The 27206-nt window shown below is 40.4% G+C and overlaps 1 protein-coding gene across 1 annotated transcript; it reads right to left on the bottom strand.

Annotated features, from left to right (window-relative positions):
- Nucleotides 1-426: 426 nt before the first annotated feature.
- Nucleotides 427-26952, bottom strand: rnf24 (ring finger protein 24). Its single transcript, XM_034231333.1, has 6 exons — nt 26428-26952; nt 13825-13974; nt 10998-11040; nt 10182-10223; nt 5458-5537; nt 427-2895 (listed from the first exon to the last, which is right to left on the bottom strand). Exons 2-6 carry the CDS (start codon nt 13965-13967, stop codon nt 2754-2756), a joined length of 450 nt encoding a protein of 149 aa, XP_034087224.1. The 5' UTR covers nt 13968-13974; nt 26428-26952; the 3' UTR covers nt 427-2753.
- Nucleotides 26953-27206: the final 254 nt, after the last annotated feature.

The following is a 27206-nucleotide window of genomic DNA, read 5'->3' as shown; positions in this document are numbered from 1 at the left end:
TTGTGACTGGTCTATTTATAATAGTGTTAACTCAGAAGCAGCGCTGACGTCAATTGTGAATCCAGAGGTGGGAAGCCTTTTAATGCTATCCAGTGGCAAGACTGGAATTTACTTGCGGTACCGAAGTGGGCCGGTCGAGAGTCCCGGGCTGATTTTTAGTCCCAGTCCGCCCCTGATGCTCTCTATATTCATGGCTGGCTCCCTTTGCTTTTTTTACGTGACAGAGACTCTCCCCGTCTCTTTTCCTTTCAAAATGTAAACCATCTTCATTATTGGCTAGGACTTGAAACCATAATCATTCCTTTTTTTGGTTGGCACTTTGATTTGAGTGGCATTAGGACGGCAAACAAGAAGGTAAAAGGGAAGTTCAGTTGGAAAGGCTATACGTGTTTACAATCAAACACAACACTTACTATGGCCAAATGGCAGGAAGTGCTCAGCTGCCATTTATTTCATATGAAGGAGCATCTTTTTTGCACCTTATTCATAAATACACTACTACTGACACTTGTCTACATACATTTAACAATGGTGATATCAGTGGCAACTTGACTATGCAAAAAAGCGTGCTTTCACAACTTTACATTCCAAGACAAAACTGTTTAAGACTTGTGTTACTCGCACTGAGCTACAAAAGATCTCATTGTTTGACATTTGACATTTTTGAGTTGTCAAAGGCCCAAGTAAATGTTGGTGTGTTTATAAACCAATCAGAATTCAAAAGTATAAGCCTGTTAAGTTGTATATTTTCCATCAGTTACGTTTCTTTTGTAACTCCAGAGCACAATGTTTAACTTGATCTAAATATTCTCTAATGTATTTCATACCTTTTTTTTTAAAAGTACAATTGTAACACATATCCGAGGTAATACACCATCTCATCATAGGTCCATCACTCTGACACACAGCTTTTTTTTTTTAAAGATCAGCACAATTACCTACAACCCATTTACCAGATGCAGCTAACAAAGGATGAGAACAAAAACAGAACTACAAAAGCTGGCGGGGTTCAGAGTTAATGTGCGGCTGGCACAAAAGAAAAAGCTCTCTGTACTGTACAGAAAGAGGGAGAGGCGAAAGCACCAGAATGCTGCAGCCAAAAAGCACTACTACCCTTTTTATATGTCTGTGTGTGAGTGTGTGTGTGTGCATGAATGAAAATGCTGCTTCATTAAAACCTGCTGACAAATGACTGTGGCAGCTCGAGTGTGTGTGTGGGTTACAAATAGTGTTTATCTTGACCAACAGATATGCTGATGATCTGCTGAGGGCAGTAATTCTGATGCAGGTATCATTCTGCAAACTCAAACACATGCAGCAGCTATGCAGCTGTACCAAGAAATTGCAATAAATAAAATACAAAAATACATATAATATATTGGGAGAGATACAAAAAAGAAAACTGCATCTATGTATGCAGCACATTTTAAGTAGGAGCTGAATCGGCAGTGTCTGCTTCATCATGGTCTCTAATGAATTGGGTTATCAATAATTTCTTTTTCTGGAGATGTGATGCAAATTTGAGATAAATCAACTTGACATGCCTGCCATTTGTTGTTTTGTGAAGTGTCTCCTTTATCTGAAGCATGTTACTGTAACATTAACACAGCACATCTTCAATAAAGTCAAATATTGCAGCAGCAGAGCAAAATGAAACCGGAACATTAATGTTACACGTTGTAGATCTTTGTATAATATTGCCTCATTAATGTTTTTTTCTTCTGTGGAACAGTTTTGTGGATAAAGCACCAGTTTTTACCCACTAATACTTGTTTAGATAATCACAGTTGTTAAAGCAGTTACATCGAACTGTGATTTCTGTTGGAGAGGCATGATTATTTTTCTGAGTAATGCATGGGGTGACTACATATAGCCTGTGCCTAACAGCACTTGTATATATCGGATGTTACCTGGTGAATTCCTTTAATGAAAATACAATTTGTTTACGGTTCTTCCTGTTTAAATTAATAATAAAAATATACAGTCACATTGTAAAAAACGACAAACAGGCGATGAGGGAACGAGTTCAATAGGCTTCGCGTGAGTTCTGGTTTTCAACACATTCAAACCGTTTCACATTTGTAAAGGTTGCTTTGCGTCTAATTTCTTATGTGTGTTTTTGCAATTACAGCTGAAAGCATTGTTTCCTGACATCTATTTACTGATATAGGTATTGTTGTCCCTTTGAGATTTGTTGTATAATTTACAAAATTAAAATTAAAACCCATAAGGCTCTGTACAATAAAAATAATAGTTAATGATAAAATATAAAACACAACCTTGCTTCTAGGTTCACAAGCAATTAAGGTTTGCCTTCTTGTAAAGTGCTTGCTAAAAATAATCAAACATTTCATATATTTTAGTGTATTGTAGTTCTTGGCTTTTGTTTTTTGTCCTCCTGGTCTTTAGCTGGTGTCCCCAGAAAAGTGCTTTGGTTGAGAAAAGTTATCGACCACATCTTGGCCAAGAAGTAAACCTCTTCTAGATCAACTCTTCTTCATTGTCCGCAAAAGAAAAAACATGAAAACGGTTGATAACCAGTCAGATCTGATATCAGGAAATCCTTTTTTGGAAACCAATGCAAGGATAGGAGCGGTGGCGATGGCAGCTTTTGTGTCTGCGCATGAACTCCAGTTTCTCCTCTCTGTCCACGGACTCATAGTGATGTGTAACTGTACAGGCGAGGGTGTGAATGATGGGGTGTGTGTCTGTGTATGTGTGTGTGTGTGTGTAGTGTGCTATGAGAGAGTCTGCTAGACCAGGTTCTCGATGCCGGGTAGAGGCTGCTGTATGGGCACAGGGGGCTCCGTGCTGCTGGCCTGCTGGGCGAGCTGCAGGACCGGCATGTTGCACAGCGGGCACACTTTCCTCACCTCCAACCACTTAATGAGACACCTGGAGGAAAACAGACAGTGAGCATACGGTTAAGGCAAAAACACGAGAGAGATAAGGGAAGAAGTACAGAAAGACTGGTTAGGTTGACTCACAAAGGTTACTCAAAGTCACTGCTGAAGCCTTTATATCATGACAATAATATTATAAAGGCCATAGGACATAAACTACAACAATGAATATGTACAACTGCTAATGAGCTTGGCAAGCTTGTGTGTAAGGTAAAAATCATATTTTGCCATAATTCAATGTATTATTATATCTGTTCTTCAGGATGAATTTAGCTTATCATAAACATACCGTTTAGTAGGCAAACACACATTGCGGTAAAGAAATGGAAAATACATGTTTGTGATGATTTAGTAACAGTGCACATAGACTATTGGCCATGCACACACTGCGGCTAAATATATTCAACGTAAACGAAGTGTGGCAATCACATTGTACAACAACACTGAATAACTGCATAAGGTCAAACATGGGGTCACAGACAGCTTCATTATTGTGAGATTGTTCTGCGCTCCAGCTGTGTGTGGACTCTCACTGAGACAGAGGCAGGGGCTGTGCAGTTTCACAGAATGATCGAGTCTGGTAGTCTATATTGCAGTTGCACCCAGCAGTTCTCTGATCTGAAAGTAACTTAAATGTTGTAAACATTGGAAAACACTGAACAAGCAGTCAATTAACTCAGTCAATGCAGCCAAACTGCAAAACATTGTCTGGTTCCAGCTCTACTAATGTGTGTTTTGCGTTGATTATCTTTGGTTTTTGAACTGTTGACCAGTCAATACAAGACATTTGGTCTACATCTGAATAGGTAGCTTTCACTATTTTCTGACAATTATAGATATAATGATTGATCCAGTACTTGAAAAGAGATAATAATAAGATAGCATGCTCTTCACCGCTGATGTTTTTGTTCATGGTCTGCTTTCCCCCTCTAAAGCAGCATGGCTTTACTTGTGCACACACTAAAGGATTGTTTATCCAGTGGATTCAGTGAGTTGTGACCACTCCTGCTGCAACTGGGGGGAAACTAGGCCAAGGGAGGTGTCGTGCTGATAAACAACAGAGTTTCAATGGTCAGGGCGCGGGGGAAGGTGTGTGTGTGTCCTGGGTTGCCCCACACGTCTACACAGTTGGCTTTAGTTTTATGTACAAATATACATAACGATTAACTCTTTGTTATTGTCGTCACCTACATGCACTGCATCCAAAATAACTTCACTCAAGTGTCTGAACATGTTTTAAAAGGTCACCTATTATGCAAAATCCAATTTGTCATGTCTTTTATACATAAACATGTTTCCCCTCTGTGTAAAGAGATTCTGAAAGTTTCAGGAAAAAAGATTCACCCTCTTTTTATCCTGATCGATTAATATAAAAACCTGTCTGAAAATGAGCTGATCAGATTTTGGCCACTTTATGATGTCATAACGGTTTTTTGGCTTGTGTAATGGCCAATAACCAACCAAGGTAACCCCCCCACCTTATCACCTGAATCTCCTCCTAGAGCACCATTAGGCGCTTTCACACCAAGTACTTTCCCCAGGAATAGTTCCAGGAACTTTTATTTCCTGGAACTATCTAGTAAATCGCGTTCACACCGGAATAAGTCCCTGAGGGAGCCGCTGACGTCACTTCTTCTTCTTCTTCTTCTTCTTCTTCTTCGGGTTTACTGGCAGGCCGCAAATAACTTCACGGCGTACACTGCTACCCGAAGTCCCTGGCCGGAAGTCCCCGGCGTTGGGGACTGGCTTCAGTAGAAGCATGCTTGGAGTCTTCCCAGCAGCTTCTAGTAAATCGCCAGTAAATTGCCAGAAGCGCCGACACCTACTCATCACTCCACCGCTCCCATGTTTTCTTTTGTGTTGCCATAAATTAGTCTCTCTCCGTTGGTACACTGGGCTAATGCTAATGCTAATAGTGATAATGCGAGCAAATAAAATGGCGGCTTCACAAAACCTTTCAGAGTTTTACGGGGCGTGGTTTGCAATTCGCCCAGCCAATCAGAAAATGGAACCTTTTTCTCCCCAGGAAAGTCCCTGCTCTCTAGCAGGGACTAAAAAGGGTGAAAAGGTTAGCAAAAAAAAGTTCTAGTTCCAGATCTTTTTGGTGTGAACGCAAAATCCCAGGAACTATCGGAACTATTCCTGGGAAAAGTACTCCGGTGTGAAAGCGCCTAATGTGTTATTTTTAACCAAATATCTCTCAAAAGGACGTCTAAAGTCTAAAGTAACAGACACAGAATCAGCACTTTTGAAACAGGGCTGAAACAGAGGGGTTTATGGGATGCTACAATGCATGATCTGTTTGGTATTTCGAGCAAAACAGTTCAGAGACATGTTTTGTATATATCTGAGACCTATAATATATTGATGAAAAACAGTATTATAGGGGACCTTTAATATGTCTATTGACAACGACTTACTGTGTCACGGTTCAAATGCTTAAGGGTGGGTAAAATGGTATGAACATGTCGAAATCTGCACCTTTCCACATGTCCTTGACTTATGTTTGTGCATTTGTGTGTTTACATGAGTGTTAACAAAACCTCATACTTACTTCCTATGAAAGGCATGTTTGCATGGACAAATCCCCAGCTCGTCTTTCTGCTTGAACTCCTCTAAGCACACCGCGCAAATCTGAAAGGAAGAGGGGGCCGTTAGAGATGTTTTATAAGGGGGGGACAATGCAACATTTTAGATTTGTTGGTTGACTGCTGTTCGTTCCTTCAAGTCTTAATCTGAACTATGTGTTGGTGTATGAAAGCAAAGGTCAAGCGCTCATGAAAAAGACAACTGTGGCCAACATCTGCAAACAATTTACACAAAAAACAGAGCAGTAACTGATCCACTGTGTTCTGTTACATAACTCGCACTAAACTCACACTGGGGATTGGTTCAGTTGCTGGTCAGAGACTTCCTTGAGAGAGGCTTCCCTTAAAATAAATGATTCCTCCGTTTAACAGAAAATCTGTAAAAACACTGCGATGTGAAACTTTCTTTCCCCCAGCTTTTGCTTTTCAAGGTACAGAGCTAAGGAAGCCTGAAAGATATAAAGAAACAGCCATACAAGTGGACCCGCACCCCAGAGGGACTATTATGGCGCGTTTCCACTGCAGCGGGTAGCCCCGTTTAAGCGTCCTTAACCGTCCTCAAGCGGCCAGGCCGGTTTTTGGTGGCGTTTCCATAAAGCCTAGTACCGGCCAGCGGGTACTTTTTCCCTCTTTTTCCGGCCCCATAAAATCGTGGTTCCGTCAGACCAGGGCCATGCAGGGCTGAACTAGTGACGTCAACACTCTCGACTGCTGATTGGTCAGAGAGAATCGTCACAAGATTGGGCGCGAGTTCATCCCTAGCGTCGCATATATATATCTAGAAGCAAGCTTGCAGCATTTTTATACACAGCATTTTGTAAACAGATGAGCTACAAAAATGGCTACGTCTAATAAGAAAAGCACACCGTGGTCGACCGAGGAGGTGACGACGTTCCTACATCTCATTGGGGATGATCAAATCCAGCGGGAGCTTGACGGAACAACTCGAAATGTGAACAAAAACAAAGCCGATCGCCCCGCCTACACTGCGTTGCTACCCCAGGTCCTAAACTGTAATGGAAATGCGCCACGGCCTGGGCCGGACAGCGAGGCAGCCCGAGGCTAGAGCGAGGACGCTTAGGGACGCTTAAACGGGGCTACCCCGCTGCAGTGGAAACGCGCCATTAGACCAGTGGTTCCCAACCTGGGGGGCGTGCCCCCCTTGGGGGTGCGCCAAAGATCGCAGGGGGGGCGACAGGCCTCAGATGATTTGAGGCCAAATATCATATTTAGACTTTTTTTATTTTTTATTTTTACATATAATTGTAAGGCAATACATGATTGTCACTAAAAGCCTTGTCTCTACATTACAATAACATATACAAAATAATTGATTAATTAATTTTAATAAAAATTCAAGTTAGTAGCTAATAAAGGCATAAAAAGACAGAAATGTATAATTCTTTCTATAGAAATGTTTCTTCTGCCTGTAAAGTTTCCAAACCGGGCTTTTCTTGGATAAGCGCATTTTTAAAATATAGTCATTGTCCATGCCGGTTTCAGTTGGATTATTCGTCACAGTTGCTCTGATCAGATCGGTCTCCTCCATTTTGTCGATTATTTACGACTTTTGAATCCACATAAACACATCGGCAAAATCCGGCTTACTTTGAGCATGTGTTTTAAACAGTTTAATCCCTTTGTGAATTGTTTCCACTTCCACGCCGTCCTTTAATTTCTTCATTCAGCGGGAATCCAAATGAATGAATCCTGAGTCCAATAACCATCAAAGTCACTCCAATAGTGCTCCTTAATTACGCTTTCATCCTCCTTTAACAAAATACTTCACATTCATCCAGTTTGTGACAGTAGTTGTAGCATTTTGAGACTTTTCAACTTTAAATACCGCTGCTGTTGTGTGTGTGTGGGGGGGGGGTGCAACTTCCAACAGGAGTCATTTGGGGGGGCTCTTGGGAAAAAAGGTTGGGAACCCCTGTATTAGACCATATCAAAACCTAATCTTTGGAAGAAAAACAAACATGTTTTCATGGGCTATGTAGCCCGATTCTACCATCTAATGATCTCAGCTCCGTTAGCAATAGCTTCTGTCATATTAGATAAAACAAGTCAGTGATAACAGAAGTCCTTTATCTCTCACTGGTGTCCTGTGACAGAGGCAATTCTGAAGGACAGGTTGGAGTTGTTCTTCATCATTTTTTGTTTGTTTAAACACACACATGCGCAACTGTTCACCAGGCATGATGCCACAAGTCATGATCTGCCAGATAGCATTAGCTTAATGTTTTGGCTGTATGTGACAGGGTCATTCGAGCTAAATCTACAGTAAAATATGTGAGGGATTGTTCATCTTTTTCAGTGCATCCTGGGTGTCATCCAGGGTGAATACTTTCCATTTTGACATACATTACATGTTACTTGTTAGACGCTTTTATCCAAAGCGACTTACATACTCAATACTGTGGGAAATCCCCCACAGGAGCAATTTGAGGTGAAGTGTCTTGCCCAGGGACACAACGACATGCTGACTGCAGTGGGGTTTGAACCTGTGACCCCCTGATCCGAACACCAAGGCTCTACCCACTGTTTTCCCATCACAATCTAGAGCATAGGTCAGGGTTGGCAATAATCAAACCTCCCAGAGAAACTCATTATTGGCTGGTAAAAAGAAGCAACTGGCATCTGACTACACTCTCCAGACCACCATTGGACTAGCATTGATAGGACAAACAGCGCAAATTGAACTGGACATTTCAAATCTTAAGAAACTGGGCAAAGAATAAGCCCACAAAGTATTTCTATCACAAAACTTCACCCAACCCGTGGGTAACATTTCCAAAAAAAGAGTTTTAATCTGGCAGTCTAACCCTGTGACTGTTAACCCTTTAGCCACACAGAATATATTTTATCAGCTCTACATTATAGAGGTGGATGGATAAGGAGGGATGAAAAGAACAGCATGGGGGCTCTGAGCTTTGTCTCTTGATGAAAGTTAGACACAGAACAATCCTCTCTTATGTTGTCTATCTTTCTCTTTTTACACGTGAAAAGATCAATGTTTTTGTTCCTTTCAGTGCCTTGTCTACGGTGTCACTCTCACAGTTGGGATCTGGCAACCTTCCCAAACTTTTGACAAAATCTCTTTCTCCCTATTAACTGAATGAACCCTGTAAGAGTAATTCAATGCAAAACAGATGGGCTTGTGGGAAAAAAACATTACCATAGCAAGTGGGTATTAGGACCAACACACCCTCTTCCTGTAATAGTGAGGAGGCATCTTTTGCATCACCTCTAATATTTGCATTATCTTTACACACCTTTCTAAAATATGATCAAATAATGTAACCATAACAGATACTGACTTTTAATATAGATTGAATTAAGTTATAGTTTAATACCAGGTATAGTTTTATGTTTATCAAAAGTTATCACGTCCTTCTCCATCTAGAGCAGTTTGTCCCAGCAGTCGATTACATACTGATTTGAATACAAGGCAAACCACAATCTCACTCACAGAACAATCAGTCGACTGCCATCCCATAGACAACAGGTTTTACTTGCTGTTTTATGGCGGGTCCGTTTTTTCTTGCATAGGCTAACTATTAGCTCACATTTCTGTACATTTGATTGTAAAAATAATAAAAAATGAAAGATATTAGATGGTTTTGCATTATGTTTTTCTTCACACATCATATTGTATGCGGTATTCTTTGATATATGAGACAGAGTGGTTTAAAGTCATACTACAAAAAGGATAACTGATCAGGTTTCACATCAAACAACCTTGAACATGAGTTGCCCAGTAAGCTGATCCCATATTAGCACTCTCACTCAAATATTCCATACAAATGCAGAGATTGAATTCATGCATCTTAGCCAATAATCGTGTATCCAGGGTGATCCTTTGGCGTGGGAGCCTTCAAAACTAGGTAATCCACCTCGGCTAGTGTGTGTGTGTGTGTGTGTGTGTGTGTGTGTGTGTGTGTGTGTGTTGTTTTTAAACAAATACAGCTTGGACATTGTGTCACAGTCTTCACTCGTATGACACCTTCCAATGTTTTCTCTAAAAACATAAACAGCGCAAGCGGCCGGATGAAACAGTGGGAAGTTACAACACTGATGACAAGAAAGTGTGTTTAGCCACGTGTCAAAGCCCACACGAAGATGCTATTGTTAACGTTTCATTTGCACTTCAGTGTTAAAGAGAGGGTGTTCCTGGATGCAAAGTCAGTGTGGGTGCAAGTTTTCACAAGACAGTGAAGACTGATTTACTGAATGTTAAATTACTAATAATGTTTATTTGATCACTGTTGACAAACTAGACACAACCCAGAAACTATATAAACCCAGTAGACCTACAGATAGCCAGAACATTACCATGAGTCCTTACTTTTTTAGAATTGTATTGTCAGAGCCAAGAGGTTTATGTTCATAATGTCAGCATGAATGCACCTTCTAGAGTCCCAGGGCTTAGCCTTTTATTTCAAATCAATGGAGAGCACAGTGCATTACGGCACAACCATCACTAATGCATAACCAAGAGCAGCAAAGTACAGAGAGGAAGACCTTTTGACAAAAGTATTGTTCAAATCAAGAGGAATGTGACTGGACAGATCGAAATAACTGATAAAATTGCACATTGTGAACTTGAAGGTTCCATTACAGAATGTACTGTACACTAGATAGTAAGAGATCAGTTCATAATAACGTAAGAAAGAAGATGAGTGCTTACCTCATGCAAATTTAGCTCTTTTACTTTTTCCTTCTGAATGACCTGAGAGGCACAGTGAGAGATAAGAGCAGATTAGGTTATCTGGGAATACAATAAAAGAGAGTGTAATTAAAAAACAGGTTAAAAAAGAGAATCAGAGATACTGTGTGTTATAATAATTCACAATATAGTCTTACAGTAAATGCATATGCACAAAGGTGTGTGTGTGTGTGTGTGTGTGTGTGTGTGTGTGTGTGTGTATAATATGAGCTTGGTAACCTTATAACCCACAGAGAAGCTGGACCCATTACTCTTTTTAGCTGGCAGGTAGTTAGTTAATGGTCACCAGAGTGTTTGACTTTAACATGTTGGGTTTTTCTGCATGCTTGTATTACATAATTAAAGAACAGGGGAGTGTCTATACCCTCCATCACTCCAGCTGTGAAACCTGATTTTTCCGGCTGAGCCACTTGCTTCCCTTCAGCTTGAGTGCAGTTTGGAATTTTTTGAAAGCATACTTGTGCTCGCCGAACAAACTCTAAATATTGAAATGGTCTAGATCCATTAATAAGCATAAACCTCAAAAATACCTGCAGTCACCAGAAGAGTTATGCACCAGCTGAACTGACATTTTAAGGACCAGAGGGTATCTTCTTGATTTTACTAGACACATGCTCCCAAAACCGCATTACTGCTGGGCATTACATTTTGAATAATTTTATTATCTGAAGTGTGTGTGTGTGTGTGTGTGTGTGTGTGTGTGTGTGTGTGTGTGTGTGTGTGTGTGTGTGTGTGTGTGTGTGTGTGTGTGTGTGTGTGTGTAGTTGGAATGCTTACTTGTTTGTATGCATAAAGCTCTTTGTGCGCCTGGTGCCGTAACCTGGGGAGACGGAAAGACAAAACATCTTGTTTGATGAGGAAGGGGTTTTACAACAGACCAGGTCAGTTAGAGTTTCATACATGTCAAATCCTGGAAGAAGAGAGAGACATTAGTCAGGTGAAAAAAATACTGACTAAATAAAGATTACATTGGAATAACTAGTTTCAGTAAGGAGTGCAAATTGACCACATTACTGAAAACCTCTAGCTATGTGTTCAAGTTACATATTAGCAGATGTCATTCATAGAAGACCTTAGGCCAGTGTCAAACCGAACACCAAACATTAAGTTAAATATAACCAATACAACCAATGTTAAAGGTTTATATCCAACTGTTGGTGTAACTCTTTGTTATCATCGCTCTTGCAAATGAGCAAACACAAAACAACTCAATCCAAATAGAGAACAGAAAGAGTACTGTGTAAGAAGATAATCTATGTACTGAGGATAATAATAAAATATGTAGAAAAAAGGGGAGAAAACAACAGAGATAGGAGAAATTCATAGGTTTGTAAGATTTACCTCCATTACAAGTAACCTTAACCTCTCGCAGCAGAGTGAGAGGGATCTGTAAAACAAGCAGCACAGTCTAGGAGAGAAACTGACATTTTAAAGAAGTCAGCAGGAAAAGGTGCAGAGACTCCTAAGGGTCGAGGACAACTGGTCATGGGTTAGGGGGTCGTGGGTGACTGATGGGGCCATTAAGTGCAATGTCAAAGTGTGAGAGGAGAATAACCAGCTGACTAACTAAAAACAGGTGGTCAACTTTGACCCCCCTCTTAAAGCTGAATTATCATAATTCACCTGCATTTAATATGGAACTCAAAATCTAATATATGTATGATAGCCATCAATTTAAATGAAACATGTCCAAATGGTCTACCTTGTGGTATGTCACCAAACATTCACGAACACTAAATACATGTTAAAAGTTACTTAATAAAATGTTTGGGCCATGATCATGATTTCAGCATTCAATGCCTCAAGTCTTTAAGACTTTGAGATAAAAATGCCCTTACGAAATACTTAAAATATATATTTTGTATTTATTAAAGATGTATACACCATTGCATATTTCACATATGTGTGTGTGAACTGAATACTCACTGATAGAGAAGCTTGAGTTCCTCTGTGAGAGTCTGCCTTGTGTCAAACTATATGTGAGTGTTGGTCACATGTCAATGCTAACGTTAATTCCTTATCATTCACCTCTCAATGTAAACAAGAGCCACATGAACTGCATAGAAACCCTACGATTTCATGGCAGGCATTGACGTTTAATTCAACTATTGCCAATTTGTAAAAGTAGTGGCTTAAAATGAATTGTACAGTCGTCATGCATGATGGTGCATATCATTTCAGTCATTTGGGGCCAGTCCTTTTGGATTTGGCTCCATAAAATGCATCTAATGGCGCATTTCCACTGCAGCGGGTAGCCCCGTTTAAGCGTCCTTAACCGTCCTCAAGCGGCCAGGCCAGTTTTTGGTGGCCTTTCCATATAGCATAGCACCGGCTAGCGGGTACTTTTTCCGGCCCCATAAAATCGTGGTTCTATCAGGCCAGGGCCATGCAGGGCTGAACTAGTGACGTCAACACTCTCGACTGCTGATTGGTCAGAGAGAATCGTCACAAGATTGCGCGCGAGTTCATCCCTAGCGTCGCATATATATCTAGAAGCAAGCTTGCAGCATTTTTATACACAGCATTTTTGTAAACGGAGGAGCTACAAAAATGGCAACGTCAAAGAAAAGCACACCGTGGTCGACCGAGGAGGTGACGACGTTCCTACATCTCATTGGGGATGATAAAATCCAGCGGGAGCTCGACGGGAGCCCCGCCTACACTGCGTTGCTACCCCAGGTCCTAAACTGTAATGGAAATGCGCCACGGCCTCAGACGGCCAGCGAGGCAGCCCGAGGCCTGAGCGAGGACGCTTAGGGACGCTTAAATGGGGCTACCCCGCTGCAGTGGAAATGTGCCGTTAGTGGCTGTTTTTGCCTTTAATCACTAAACCAGGCAATCTTGACTTTAGTTTTGAATCATGGTTCTAAATGAAAGTTATAGGGTTTTTGTTCACAGTTAGATGAGGAATCGTAGCAACAGTAGTAGTTAACCTACTTACCATTTTCCCTGCAACATAGGATATGGCAGGGTGGCGAGGGGTGCATTTTGTTGAGAACTGCTGCTTCTCACAGTCTTAGATAAAAAACGCTGGACATTGTTTATTTTCAGTTTGTTGCTGCCAGGAGAAAACCACTGCAGCAACGGCAGCCAGGACTCTTTGAAAAGACCAGTGGGGTTGAAAAGAGGGGCTCGGGAATGACCAGTAAAGTAGCTCCGCTATTCCTGAATAACTGGATTACACTCATGACTAAAAGCCTGAAAAAGGAGCTTTAACTAGATGAACGTTATTGATGACAAACAAGAGGTTTAAACTTGGCTTGTGCCATGATCCTGTAAAGTTATCAATTGTAGTATCATAGATACTTCCTCCAAACTGTGCTGTTGAAACATTGTGCCCTTGTGTAAAAAATATGATTAGTAAGACAAATGTAAAAACACACATTTCTAAAAAATAAAACAAAAATCCTTCAACCTCAACTGGAAGCCAAAGAAAAATGCCATACAGTTTGTGAATAAATCATATTCAGCATGCAGACAAGTTTAGCGCTGACCTTACAGCAATGTTTTTAATCATGTAGATCACTAGATTTATAGTTTCCATTAGTTTTAAGCAATTACAAAAAAAAACGTAGTGTTAATGCAAAGATAGCATGGATCTTACCTTATTAGGTAGCAGCAGAAGAGGAGGCTGAGGATGAAGACAAAGATGGCCGTCCCAAACACCACAATGTAGATATTGAGGGGAAGATTCTGAAACCCTATATTTGGCATCCTGAAACTGTAGTGCGGGAAATCGGAGCTCATGGATATTCTGGATGGAGAGAAATAAATGTCAAAAAGTTTATAAATATTTTGTTGGACTTTAACACACTCAGTAAGTGAGTGGAAAAAAACATGGCCCAATAATAATGTCAAACTGTAACTCAGGGTAAGTTAGTTCCACTTTCAAATTAGTTTTACTTTCAGTATTACATAAACAAGATGTGCAGGCTTTCTGCTGTCCTGATGTCAATGGGGAGCTCATTCCACCATTTTGGAGCCAGGATAGCAAACCCACGTGTTTTAGCTGATGGGAACTTGGGTCCCCCTCGCAGCGAGGGTGCAGCGAGTCTTTTGGCTGATGCAGAGCGTAGTGCACGCGCTGGGGTGTACGGTTTAACCATGTCCTGGATGGAGGAAGGGCCAGATCCATTCGCAGCATTACAACTGAATATTATGTGGATTTTGTGTAAGCAAGACATGCAAGGATGTATACTAGAAAGGTGCGAAGTACATTTGAGGTAGGTTTCTTCCCGCTGTGGCATCTGCTGACTCCGTCCTGATTTAACCCAGAAACCCGCAGACACTAAAAACACGAGTTATTCGCTAAAATACCACGGTATGTTATGGATAAATATGCCCTTTGGCCCTTTATTCCCGACACCCCTGACAATGAGTCAGTGGTCCTTCCTGCACAGCTGAATTGCAGTATTTGGCCAGATGCCAAAACCTCAGAATGTACCCTGAACGTCAACAGTGGATGTCTGTCGCAATACCTGCCATACTGTTACTTTAGACTCCGATATGTGAAAGTCTTATTGAGCTTTATACTTAACAGCCACCTTATATTTCACACATAAAGCATCAAAACCATAGACAGCGTTTTTGTAAAAAAACTGGTAAATAAAACAATGTTTATAAAGGCTATTGTGTAACATGTATTTGACAACATTGTGTAACAGCATATATAGCTTCCTGAAAAAGTGATTCATAAAAGCCAAGGCACACACAGGGTCTGTTGGTCAAGAGCTCTTACTCGATATACCAAAGGGACATGACTAGACATGTATCCGCCTACCGGAGCGGAGGAGGAGGAGAGGACAGGAATAACTTGGCTCCTTTGAGAACCCTCTCTTCTGCCCCTCCCCTTCACTAAACACCAAGAGCTCCATTCCTGTACACTTACTGGACAGTGGAAAGTTTTCAGAGTTTTGCTGAGGCCATTAACAATCCTCTCCTGCTTAATGATTACACCATGAGTGTATGCCACTGATACTTGCTCTCTTTTATATCACTTAGGTTTCTCAGAGTGAGGAACACTCTCAGCATTACCCTCAGAAGCCTCTGTATAACATTATTCCATCCAGTATCGGCTGTCATTATCTCAATGCAGAGTATCCCCGTAAAAGGGATAAACGTCATTTGCTGTGAAGATCACGTCTGTTTACGCTTAAACAAGGGAAGTTCTTTTGGTAATGATATGGCTCGTTATATTACCTTGATTGGTAATATTAGTAACTTCTGTAATTCAACATATGTTTACATGTCTAAATAACTACCGACCAAGCACTTACATATTTTATCCATGTATACAAAAACCTCTCACTGTACAGAACATACGCAGCCACTAGTATGCAGAAGAGAAAAAAAGCTGATGGTAAATGGCCCTAAAATGTTTCTATGGCTTCCTCTTAGTTCGAGACAGACAGCAGCTAAGACAAAAGATGGATGCCTTCAGTGTGGTGTGGATGACGCCAAGAGATTCAATGCCAATAAAATAGAAAAGGGAAGCCCAACCATTGCCAGGTAAAGTTGGCCACCTCCCAAAAGCGTGGTCCATTTCCTTTTACATTTCCAAACAGAACAGGGCATTTTAGATGTTGCTTTTGTGGCATGATTCTGTGTATATGTTGTCAACAATTGAATAAGCTGTAGATAAATCATGTAATGACGTCATTTTGACTTCTTTGTCCAAGTTTTAGGGCTGCTTGCCAAACTCCAGCCCTGCTTCTCCTTTGGCTTTCCCTTCAAGCAAAGTCAACAGACAACCTCCCTTTTTCTCAACACGCAGAGCTACATGCTACTCACATAAGCTACAAGCACCTCTGGAGATAGAACCACTGAAAACAATTGTTTTACTAGCAAACTACTGCTACTAGTCCACTAATACAGTTACTTAATAACATTTCAAATGCAGACTTTTCCATAGCTTTAGTTCAAAAAGACAGACTGGTGTTGATCTTGCAAGACCACTGACAACTAAATCATTATTGTTTTCCTGCAGACACACACATACCCAAGTGGCGCCTTCATGCTGAAGAGTAGAGATGTCTGCATAGATCTCTAACAGATGCCCTTGAGAAGTGACATAACCTGTACTTGAGAGCCTTGTCACTGGGTTGCCTCCTGTTTACTTATTTAGATCATAGCCCTTATTTGCCCCGACCGTTCATAAAGGCTCCATGCCAAATGCAAGCCTCGCTTCACCCTCTGACTCTCTCTAAACAGCCACAACAACCTTCCCCTGCTTATCTGAAGAAACAAACGTGCTGTGGAGCGATATGCTTTATACACGCACAAAAACGCTCCTCAGGGGAAATTTGAAAGCAACACAATGACAATCCTCCCTAAATAGTAGATAATTAAATAAGAACAGAGGCCTCTAAAGAGTAGCTGGAAATCACTTCTGTCCTTTCTATAATTTTGGCTTCAAACTTAGAACTTAACTTAGAAATTGTCCTTTTCAGCTGCAGCTCCTGTAGCCAGGGAGGTTAGCAAATGCTACCTACAGTAGGTGTGTAAAAGCAGGTCCAATTTGAGATGTGGATTAGCATATCAGCTTTAAATAGTCAGCTGTGGCTCGCCACCGGAGAGGGCATGCACCTCCAGTGAATTAGCAGCTAAAGCTACATAGTTTTCTCCTAGACATGCTTGATGGTGTATAAACATTGTTGATTCAACAACCTCAAGGAATGTGAAAGGCTCATTAGTTCCCCTTTTCTAGTAATCCAGTAAAGCTATTTCAAATCTTATCTTACTAAAAAACAGTGCATACATTGATACCTGCATTAATTTGCATGGAAAGAATAACATTTCAAAAGCTATACAGGGTTAGCCTGAATTAGAAATGTTGCTTCTGCTTGTGAGTTTTTTTTTTCTACAGTCATGCATCGTATTCATAATACAACAAATGTGTGATGTTTTTTCTTCAGAACATCTCACCAAGGAGGATTTTGGGAAATACATTAACTCTTTTCGCGCTTGACAGATGTTTAAAAACAACTTTACAGAGTGTTGTAAGCCAACACAACACTTAAATCTGCATAATTGTTAGCCAGTTGTGAAAAATGGCCTGCTCCCAAACATCCACTACCACAGCTTCCATGTAGCTTAAACATAACAGTTGCAAAGCTGCTAATTGCAACATCAAAATAACCCCATGCGAAATTCAGATAACATAACATGGTGTCAGGCCTTCCCATCATTGCTGTAAATCACAAAGTGTACATTAGTATTACATGGATGCTTGACATGGCCCTGATAATCCATATAATGTGGTGGTGCTATCAACGAGTAACATCTACACTGAACTATTCCTACAAACAAGTCAGCTACAGGACTGCTAAAACACTCGAACAAGAACAACTCCATCTTTACAGCTACGGAACAGACATGTAGCTCATTAAGCTAGTATGAGTTTAGGAGGGAGGAGTATTCAAAGCAGGTTTGACTTATTGAATGTCCTTCTTCAAAAGTAATCTGTTCTTAGGCTATCCTCTTCACTATGTGCACATACAGTATCAAGATTTGCTGATCCAGAGGACTTGGATAGATCAAGCTACCAGGAAATGTAACCCTTTCTCAGTAAACAACCCTTTTATCACTGATACTAAACACTAGACACTAAACAAATACGCAGTCCAAAATGTAATGTAAAAACTAAATGAGTGAACAGAGAATAAGTGCAAATGCTTCCATACAGGCGGTAAGGGAAAACTGAATGGATATGTTAGTATGATTTATTTGTGACCAATATGTAGACAGTGCTCCACTCTCATTATCAAAACATCAAATGAGTGAATTGACCAGTGGTGCTGGTCTATAAAGTAGGTCTATCCCGCGGCCCAGTGAAGCTCCTCTGGCAGGGAGTAGTTGCTCTACAACTTTCAGAGAAAATTAATTAAAAAACTACTCATAGTCAAAGCTTAGCAATTAGTCCTGCTTCCTGTTATTAAATAGCTTAAAGTGCATCTAAAAATACCTTGTTGCCCTCTCCCTCTTTGAAACTGAAGGGCCCGCTCAGGACGAGAGCCAAACGTGCACGCTTCACTGGCTGAAAAACTAACGGTTGAAGGGGGGATGTATATTTAAAATGCAATGGTAGTGAACATATTTAACATAGAGGATAATCCTATAAGAGACCAATAAGAAATCCTAAAATGTAATGACTTGGTATCAGTTATGGCGCTTTTCCACTGCAGGGCCTCGTTCGGCTTAGTACGGTATGGCTAGGCCTCGTTAGACCAAGCTCACTTTATGCTTTTTTCCATTACAGTTTAGGAACTGGGGCAGTAACTATACAGTAGTAACACAGTGTAGGCGGAGCCGTGACGTCATCTTCAATGCGAACCACAAAACCAACATCAGCCGTTAGCTGTTAGCCCTCACAGCTCCTCATATCTGTTCAGAAACTAGACAAAAGTTAAACAAGTACAAACCACAGACTGTCTGTGTCATGGCGAATACAGTCGCTGGTTTATTTATGTCTGTATAGGCCGTTGTTGTGAGTGTGGACGGTCGGAGCATATACAACGTTAGCTTAGAAAACACGCATTTTAAAAAGGTTTTTCGCCTGCCGTCTGTCTGCAGACTTGTCAAAGCATTGATTCATGGTTTTTACTAACCGGTATCAGCATGTTGTTACTTCGGCATCATTTTGAAACGTGTATTACAATTAAATCACGGTCAAATATGTTCATTTTGTTGTAGTTGCCAGCGATTCTCTCACTAGTTTGGCATACTCAGCCCGGTTGTTGGCCCGGAAAGAACCTCAATTTTGGAGAGCCAGAAAAACTGGAAAAGTACCCGCTAGCCAGAACTACGCCTAGTGGAAACGCAATTAAAAACGGGCTGCGTCACGCTTAAACCGCGCTGTAGTGGAAATGCGCCATTAGTGTCTTCTAGATGGAGAGGGCAGTTGATTTGCATCTACTCTCCACATCCCACCATTTCTGCCACCAGCTGCCCACGCAGACATTTTCACATGACCTCACCCTGTTACATAAGCAGCAACAAGACCATGCACAGCACATCACATTTATAGGATATGAGCGCGAGTGAACAAATCACTCTTCACATTCAATGTGAACGGTTTCTTGTGGTATGATTGAACAGAAAGATGTGGTAACAAAGTGAATATCATCACTTTTTCTTCACAACACATTGCTTGGTCAATATCAGCGGTTATAGAGCTACATCACATGTAATTGCTGCATCAGGACTAAACCATATTATAAAAGAGACATACTTTTGCCTGTTAAATTAAAACTGAAATGAAGCATACAAATGTACATAACCCGGACAAAAATGAAGAAATTGAATCATAGTATGCTACTGCTACTAAGTAAGTAACGTCTTAACAAGAAAGGTAGCCACACTCTTTTGAATGCACACAGCGGATGCTTATAGGCAATACCAAGAATCATGTCAAACAATTACCAAGAAAAAACCCTTTACAAGTCAGCAAGAAAACGGCTCAGTCAGGGCACACAATACACATGAAAATCAGACCTTTGTTTACACTCTACCCCTCTTTGTGAACTAATAGAGCATTCCCCTACACAAGATCGAGAAACAATCGAAACTTTCAAAGGGTCTGTTTAGATCAGGAGGAATTTTGACTAACAGTTGTAGGCTATACTTTTATTTTCCAATAAATCAATGAGCTGCTAGTGTGTGGGAGCTCTTCGTCTGAGGATAACATCACTCCCTAACCAAGTGAAGCAAAGACAACACGTTACTACTACACCTTTTCCTTCAGTCGGTCGGTATTGTTTCACTATTGGACACATTATTAGTATTTAGTCATTATTAACCCAGAATACAAACACAATCACTTCTTGAATAACCCTTTCAACTACGCCAATAAGTCATTACCTATTTGAGTTACACAATGGTTTAATTTTTACCTATTCCATGTAAAATAAGTATTCAGACTTTCTTAAAAAGTGAAATACATTACAGTACACATACTTCATAGTTTGATATGTGATACCAGTTTATCAAAAAACTGAAATCTGATTCAAGACAATGATTAGCATGTGGGAATAATTGGCAAGAGTATCTGTAGAACATGGTAATTGATCTTTAAAACCATATCAGAAACCATATTTGTATAGACTTCTCTTTATCAAACAAAAACATCTGACCACTAATGTTTTCAGACAACCGAAGATCATTCTTGAACAAATCTGACCGGAGAACCCTCTCTCGGTTGTTGCGTAGTCATTACGTAACGAATGACCAACAATGGGATGACTGTAGAGCCTCATCAAACATAATGAACACAAAGCCACCCATCAGACTCCACAGCCCTCTTCTATACCCTTCTCATATATAACAGTAGCTAAACTATTCAAATCCAAATCACATGGACAAATTATGACATTTTTGGACCCATGATATTTAACATGTTTGACATGTGATAGAATAAGTTTCAGGAAGCTGCTGAGTAATACTTGTGTTTGTTTTTCTAAAGAAAAATGTTTGGCAATGGGTTTGGGAATACCCTTGTGCTCTGTAATTTTCCTCTCCATAATTGTTGTTTTACTTAATGTATCCTTAACACTTTTCTTATTTGCTTGTTTTATCCTGTGATCAAATGAGGAATGCCAACCGTCCAACCGTAGCTCTGTACAGTAGTCTCTTGTGATCAGCCCACTGCATCACATTCACCAGATGCTGTCCAAATGAGAAGTGGAAATTTCCACCAGCAGCCACAGCCGTGCTAGAGATTTGCACATCTGAAACTTAATATGCCAAAGGGCAGCAACAAACTCCGGGGCCTCGGAGGAAAAGCAAAAGGGCTCTTGAAAATGTTCTGGCTCTGGTCAGTGTAATGCCCACATTCAGATGATACTTGCACACCAAATGTTCAGTCATTTGATTGCGGGGAATGCATCTAACTGTCCATCAAAACAAAATTGCTCATAGTTTAAATGTTTTATGACAAGACTGGTTAGTTCTTTCAGCCGAAGTGGAGGAAACAGATTGATTACAAAGCATAGAAAGCACACAGGCTTAGGATACAGCTCTCAGGAAGGGGAGTATAAAGCTTTAAAAGACTCTTTTCTCTCTACACGGTACGACAGTGGTTCTTCCTAGGAGAAATAAAGATGAAAATATGTATGTTCACAGTTCACACACACCAATTACTTGTGAAAGCGGTGTACAAAGTCCAGGAACTGTGTTTCAACTTCAAGTCCTAAAATATGCATTAAAAAAAGTTGTACCAAGTTCTACAGTAAGTAGGTCACTGTGACTATTACTATTACTAGTTTTGGAGATGTGGGAGGAAAACGACTTGAGAGGAGCTGAGAAAGTCAGCCTGATGCTGATTGAACTAGATATGTTCTTAAGGTGCAGTGTTTCCCCTACCATTGTCTTGGAGGGGCGCTGCGCCCCCGCCAACGGAGCCCCGCGCCCCCCTGACATTTAAAAAAAAAATATATATATATATAGCACCAAATTGCAACTAATCTATATCTACTGTCACTTTTCACATTGAACATGTGCTCTTTTATTAAATAAACTAAACACTTTCATTTTAAGTTGTGAGTTTAGTGTTTTTGACCCTAAGAAACGGATGCATTAATCAATAACAATAATCCATAGCTCCTCTCTGCTCCAGAGGATTTAAAAAAGATATATCCCAATGCCACCCCCCCGGCTCAGGCAGCACCCCCCCCAAAGCAGTAAACCTAGGGGAAACACTGAGGTGATAGTATGCAGACTTAATAACCGTTTTAATGCAGGTCTGAGTCCATCACTACACCTAGATTTCTTGCTTTAATTGTTGTTTTAAAGTCTGCCGACTGAAGCTCTGTGATGACTTTTAATCGTTCCTCCTTTGCTCCAAAAACAATAATCTACTTTTAATCTACTACTAAGCTACTTTTCTTTAGTGACGTTTTAACCTGACATAGCTTTGAGATGTTATTAATCCCTGGAATGGTGTCTGAGAAAAAGGGTTATGGGTTTAACTATAAATAAAACCTCTAAGAAACTTTTAATGATATATCTGTGAAAGAAGAGCGGTTCATTCATGAACTGAAATCATGTAAATATGACTAGAATAAAAAGTGTGTTGTGACCTTACTATATTTGCCCTCCCCCCTCCTCTCTCCCAATAAAGCTCATCCTTCCTGCGTGGACTCTGATAGTAACACAAGCTGACACAAACAAGAGGAACTGACACACACAGCTGTCTCATAGCACTCGTCTCCCCATATCCAATGCCACATTTTTCTGGAGGATTTTTTTTCTACTTTCAGTACTCCATGTCACCTCATTTGACTGTCAGCATTTGACTTTCTACCCAATTTAATTCTATTTTTTGTGAACTGTTTGTTGACTTTTGTCTATGGTTGTTTAGTACCCACACATTGTCACCTTTAAATCAAGAGTGGTCAGTGATTTCATTTAAAAATAACCTTTTCTAAACAGTACCACTGAACAAGATTATAATGACTTGTAACAAGCCTAATCTTTTGCCATGTCTTTTTTAGTGATACCTACTTTAGAGAAACCGGACCCTTGGTCTGCATAGTGCAGGGTCACAAGCACTATAAATAAAAACTGTAGTCATGTGAGGGTGAGTAAGTCATGCTGAAACATAAAAACAACCTGAACCCAATACACATCATATCGGCTCTTGGAGTTACACTGACCAGCAGGAAATAACCAAAAACTTTAACTGAGACAAAAAAAGCATGCAAAGGTGTCGAACCACAAACTATGACTACATCTAAAAAACTCACTTTATTTTTTAAATGGACACCCACATTGTATGCCTACTCATTGAACCTATTTTCAGGGAATTTTTAGTCAATCTATTTGAGAAATGTGTTTGAGTTTGCCAAGGGCCTGTACTTAAAGCCAAGAGCAACAACAATGATATAATTAGTATATGAAACGAATGAGTAACACAATAAATAGACAAAGTCCAAAATTAGCCATACTACTCTGCATCGAGATAGCAACGAAGGCAACTTGATCAATCACCGATGCCCAGGCAGGCTTTATGCATGGCACTTGGCATCCATTTGGCATGAGCACAACAGAGCCCCTAATTATTCGGAGCTCCGTAAAACGAAGCTGTCTATGCTGTCTGACGGTCGATTTGACACCATTTTTATATTTTTGTTGTAATCATACCGTTTTTTGACTAACAGAAATATTGTTTTCTGGCACCACTTTAACATTTTCCAGGGGGAAATCTGCATTTCAGTATGAGGGCGCAAGCCGAAAGTAAGAGGGCGCAGCAGTTCAGACAAAACCCTGCATACTGTATCTCAAATTATGTAGCAAAATCTCAGCAAGACAGATGTGCTAGATATTATAACGCTGGTGTTGAAATTAGATGAGTAGATAAGTAAACATATTGAAAGCACTATTGTTTTTGTCCGTTCATTTTATTCACATTCGAGCTGCTTGAAGGATGCCAATTAAGGTTAAACCACGTTACAGTTTAAGTTGCTTACAAGAGAGTTGTGGAGGGTTAATAACATAAAAATGGACCACAGCCTCTTTTTACCCTGAAGTTAAAACACTGAGAGTAAAAAGACTGGCCTACTAGCCACACAAAAGGCCTTTTAGTCTATTATGGTTTGACATGAGCTCTAAGGCATAGTGGTAATACTGTGTAACAAAGACAAAAAAATCCCATTAGGTTATTTTCCACTAATTCTGCATACTAATCCTACACTACTCAGCCACATCTCAAATGTTGCAGCAATTTGTAGCCTATAATGAAAATGTTGGACCAGCTCTTCATGGTTCAGGAGACACCAGTTTGATTACATTGATTTATGTAAGTAGTAGCTGACTGTTCAACCTTTGCCCTCAATTTGAGGCACCAGTGCTCTTTAGTAAATTCATGAAGTAATGCTCATTTCCTCTTGAAAATGACACAACTAGTTTCACCACAACAACATAACTGCAATGATTTGTGATCTTATCATAGAGTAATTGTTAGGAATACTAAGATTTAATTGTATTATCGAGAAGATTTTCTGAAGATTGTTCCACAATGAAGATAATTGTTGCAGCCCTGATAAACAATCTGAAATACAGGATTGGTTTTTACTTTTGGTAATAGTTTTTTCAGAAATATCTAAAGATCTTTAACCCTAAATACCAATAAAACCATTAATGACAGTGAAGTAAGAAGACTATCAGCACTTGCTGTTACAGAAGCCAAGTGTTGCACCTACATGATCACCCTCCAAAAGTAACAGGAAGGCATGGGCTCAACGCTCGCCTCAGGATTGGGTTGCCGCTATTCGTTATCAGGTGAGCTATTTCAATAATTATGTCATTTGAGCCTTATACCCTCTCATTGAAGAATACAAATGTTATCTGGCTTCACCTCTAAGGAAGTAACATTATAGTCATTTAGCAAATAATACTAAATGATTTGCTATTACTGCTAGTCATTGGATACTAGGCTGGCAAATCAACCGATCCTAGATGCTTCTTTGGCCGCACAAAGAAAGCTGCAGACGATATAGTGTTGTGTAATATTGTGAATGTGATGACATATTTATTTATCCTAAGCCTAACAACTGTAAAACAATACATACTTACACCCACAACATCTGAGCACTGCAGAGAACCAAAGTCAGTCTGCCTGCTTTGACATGTTTTTGACTGAGCTTTAGACTGCATTTTTTACTAGCTGCATCTAAAGGTTGCCTGAAATTGCCCTAAATGCATGATGTTCCAAACCTGAATGTTTTCTTTGTTTTGTGCCTGTATCTAGCCGAGCAGTAGCTACTACAGTGCATTTACATTTGTGCATCGACTCGTGCAGTGCAATGTTTGACCACTTCAGCTCAAGATGAGTTGAGTGCTAATGCTCACATTGCCAAGCATCTCTTCAGTATTGTGTCTTATATGATTTCTGTCTTGAAAACACATTTTCTTGTTTGTATACAAATCGTTTTCTAGCACTATCATGACTGCATGGTTTAGTGACAATATTACTTGCATTTGAAGGAGAATTTTCAGGGACTAACAATACTTACCAATTGCATCCGTGTTGTTAAGAGACCAGATGTTTAGTTTGGTTTTCACTCTCAGAGATCAGTGCATAGAAAATTCCACACATGTGCACACTGTACTGTACTTTCCACCAGCTACTTAAGTAAAATAATCTAGCCTGTCAGCATACCTTCTTGCAACGAAATCACAAATCATACATTTGCATCAGTGGCATTTAAAACATTTGACACCCACAATTCTTAACCGGTAGAAGGCTAAGCAGTATCTTCTCCATGATTGAGATGTATTCCATCAACAGATGCTATTAAGATGACTGATTCAGGAGAGGACACTGAACATTGTCTGTGGTTACATGGCAGCTGCTTCCACTGCAGGCAGTCGTTCAATATGAACATTATTTCTGACAATATCAGGTTTACATTATAAACAGCCCTCTCATGCACAATTTTATCAGATTAGAGACCATAAGCACACATTTCCTATATGTACATCTCTACAAAAAAACTGTATGCACATTTAACTGCCTCATTTGCACTGCTGCCAACTACACCCACTAAGCGTGTTACGGCTCATGCGTGTTCAAGTCTATGGTTACAGTCCACACAATGCTGTCAGTGTTGACGGAAACGCAGAGAAAGCCCTGCTGTGTCCCTACCATGCGTTTTCAAAAGGGCCATCACAGTTTTCTCTTAAAAGTTAGTTTAAACCATGGTTGCTGCTCTTATAATTAATCATATGTTATGTGCGTTGATAGTAGTCTACACATCATAGAGCTGAGTTGACTGTACCCAGTTATGGCACAATGAGAGCTTTAATTACAGTATATATCGTTACATTAATACAGGTTTATGTTGCAGCTAAGATTAACCCAATATTTCTGTGGTTATTGGTCATTAAAAGGACAGGAGACAGCTGGTCGTAGGCTCGCTAGCTAGCAGCGTTTACGGCTAGCTGCAAATGACATAGCGTTTAGTTTCCCCGGAGCAACCCATTGTCCACGTTTACTAAAACACAATAATAGTGTCAGTTCAAACATCCACACACAGCTCTTCAAAAACCCTGTGATGTTATACTGTAACTAGCTGGTTAAACTAGTGAATAAACAACACCTTTGACTGGTCTTGACATTAAAATAGGACTGCTTGTTGCCAAGTACACATTCAATATAACAGTGTGAGCAGCTAACAACAAGGGGTTAAAACAAGGAGTAGCATCCACTCACCAGCGGGTCTCTCAGCCCAGTAGTAGCTATGTACTTCAGCTGTGTATTTCTTCACACACTCGGGGTGCGAGGAGGCTTTGGAAATGGAGCCAAGAGTGTCCTAGTAACAAAAAACGCTTTAGCCAAAAGTGCCCTAGCAACAAAAAACGCCTTATCTTATCGTAACCAGACCCCGGCTGCAGGGCGACCTCATCACACAACCCCCGCCTGAGATGTTGACCAAATCTCAGCTGTGGTAGTGGGAAGCAGAGGCAACAAAAACACTCCGTTTATAAATGAAGAACGTGGTGGATGGATGGACGTGTTTGCAGGGAGGGAAGGGTTCCCTGGGTGAGTGAATTCCCCTCTTAAAAATCCGTCGTTATGCAGAGGGTTCGCAATCAGCACGGCTCTACACGTTGCACAGCCCACTACAACCAGTACAGATCCGACCTCCCCCAGTCAGCTCGGCATACACAGCGATGGCTCCGCTGGAGGTTTTGAGTACAGCATGAGGGGAGTGATGCTATCATGGGAGAGAGGGGGAGGTAAAGGAGGGAGGGAGGGGTGCTGCACATGGTCACGTAGCCATTGCAAGTGATTCTTACAAATATTGGGGCATATGAATCACTACTGGTTCCTTAATGGTGATGGATGAACTCAAATAAAAATAAATCAAGAGGGCTTTATTCATATTTCTGTCCAAAATACAGAATTAGGCCTACATCTGAAGTTATATCTAGTGTAATGAAATGACAGATCTCATTTCGGCAAACATTTCAGGGCTTTGTGGACTTAAT

Source organism: Gymnodraco acuticeps, unplaced genomic scaffold, assembly GCF_902827175.1.
Source record: "Gymnodraco acuticeps unplaced genomic scaffold, fGymAcu1.1, whole genome shotgun sequence".
Taxonomy (NCBI): domain Eukaryota; kingdom Metazoa; phylum Chordata; class Actinopteri; order Perciformes; family Bathydraconidae; genus Gymnodraco; species Gymnodraco acuticeps.
The sequence above is the reverse complement of the archived record's forward strand: the minus strand, read 5'-3'. Positions and strand labels throughout refer to the sequence as shown.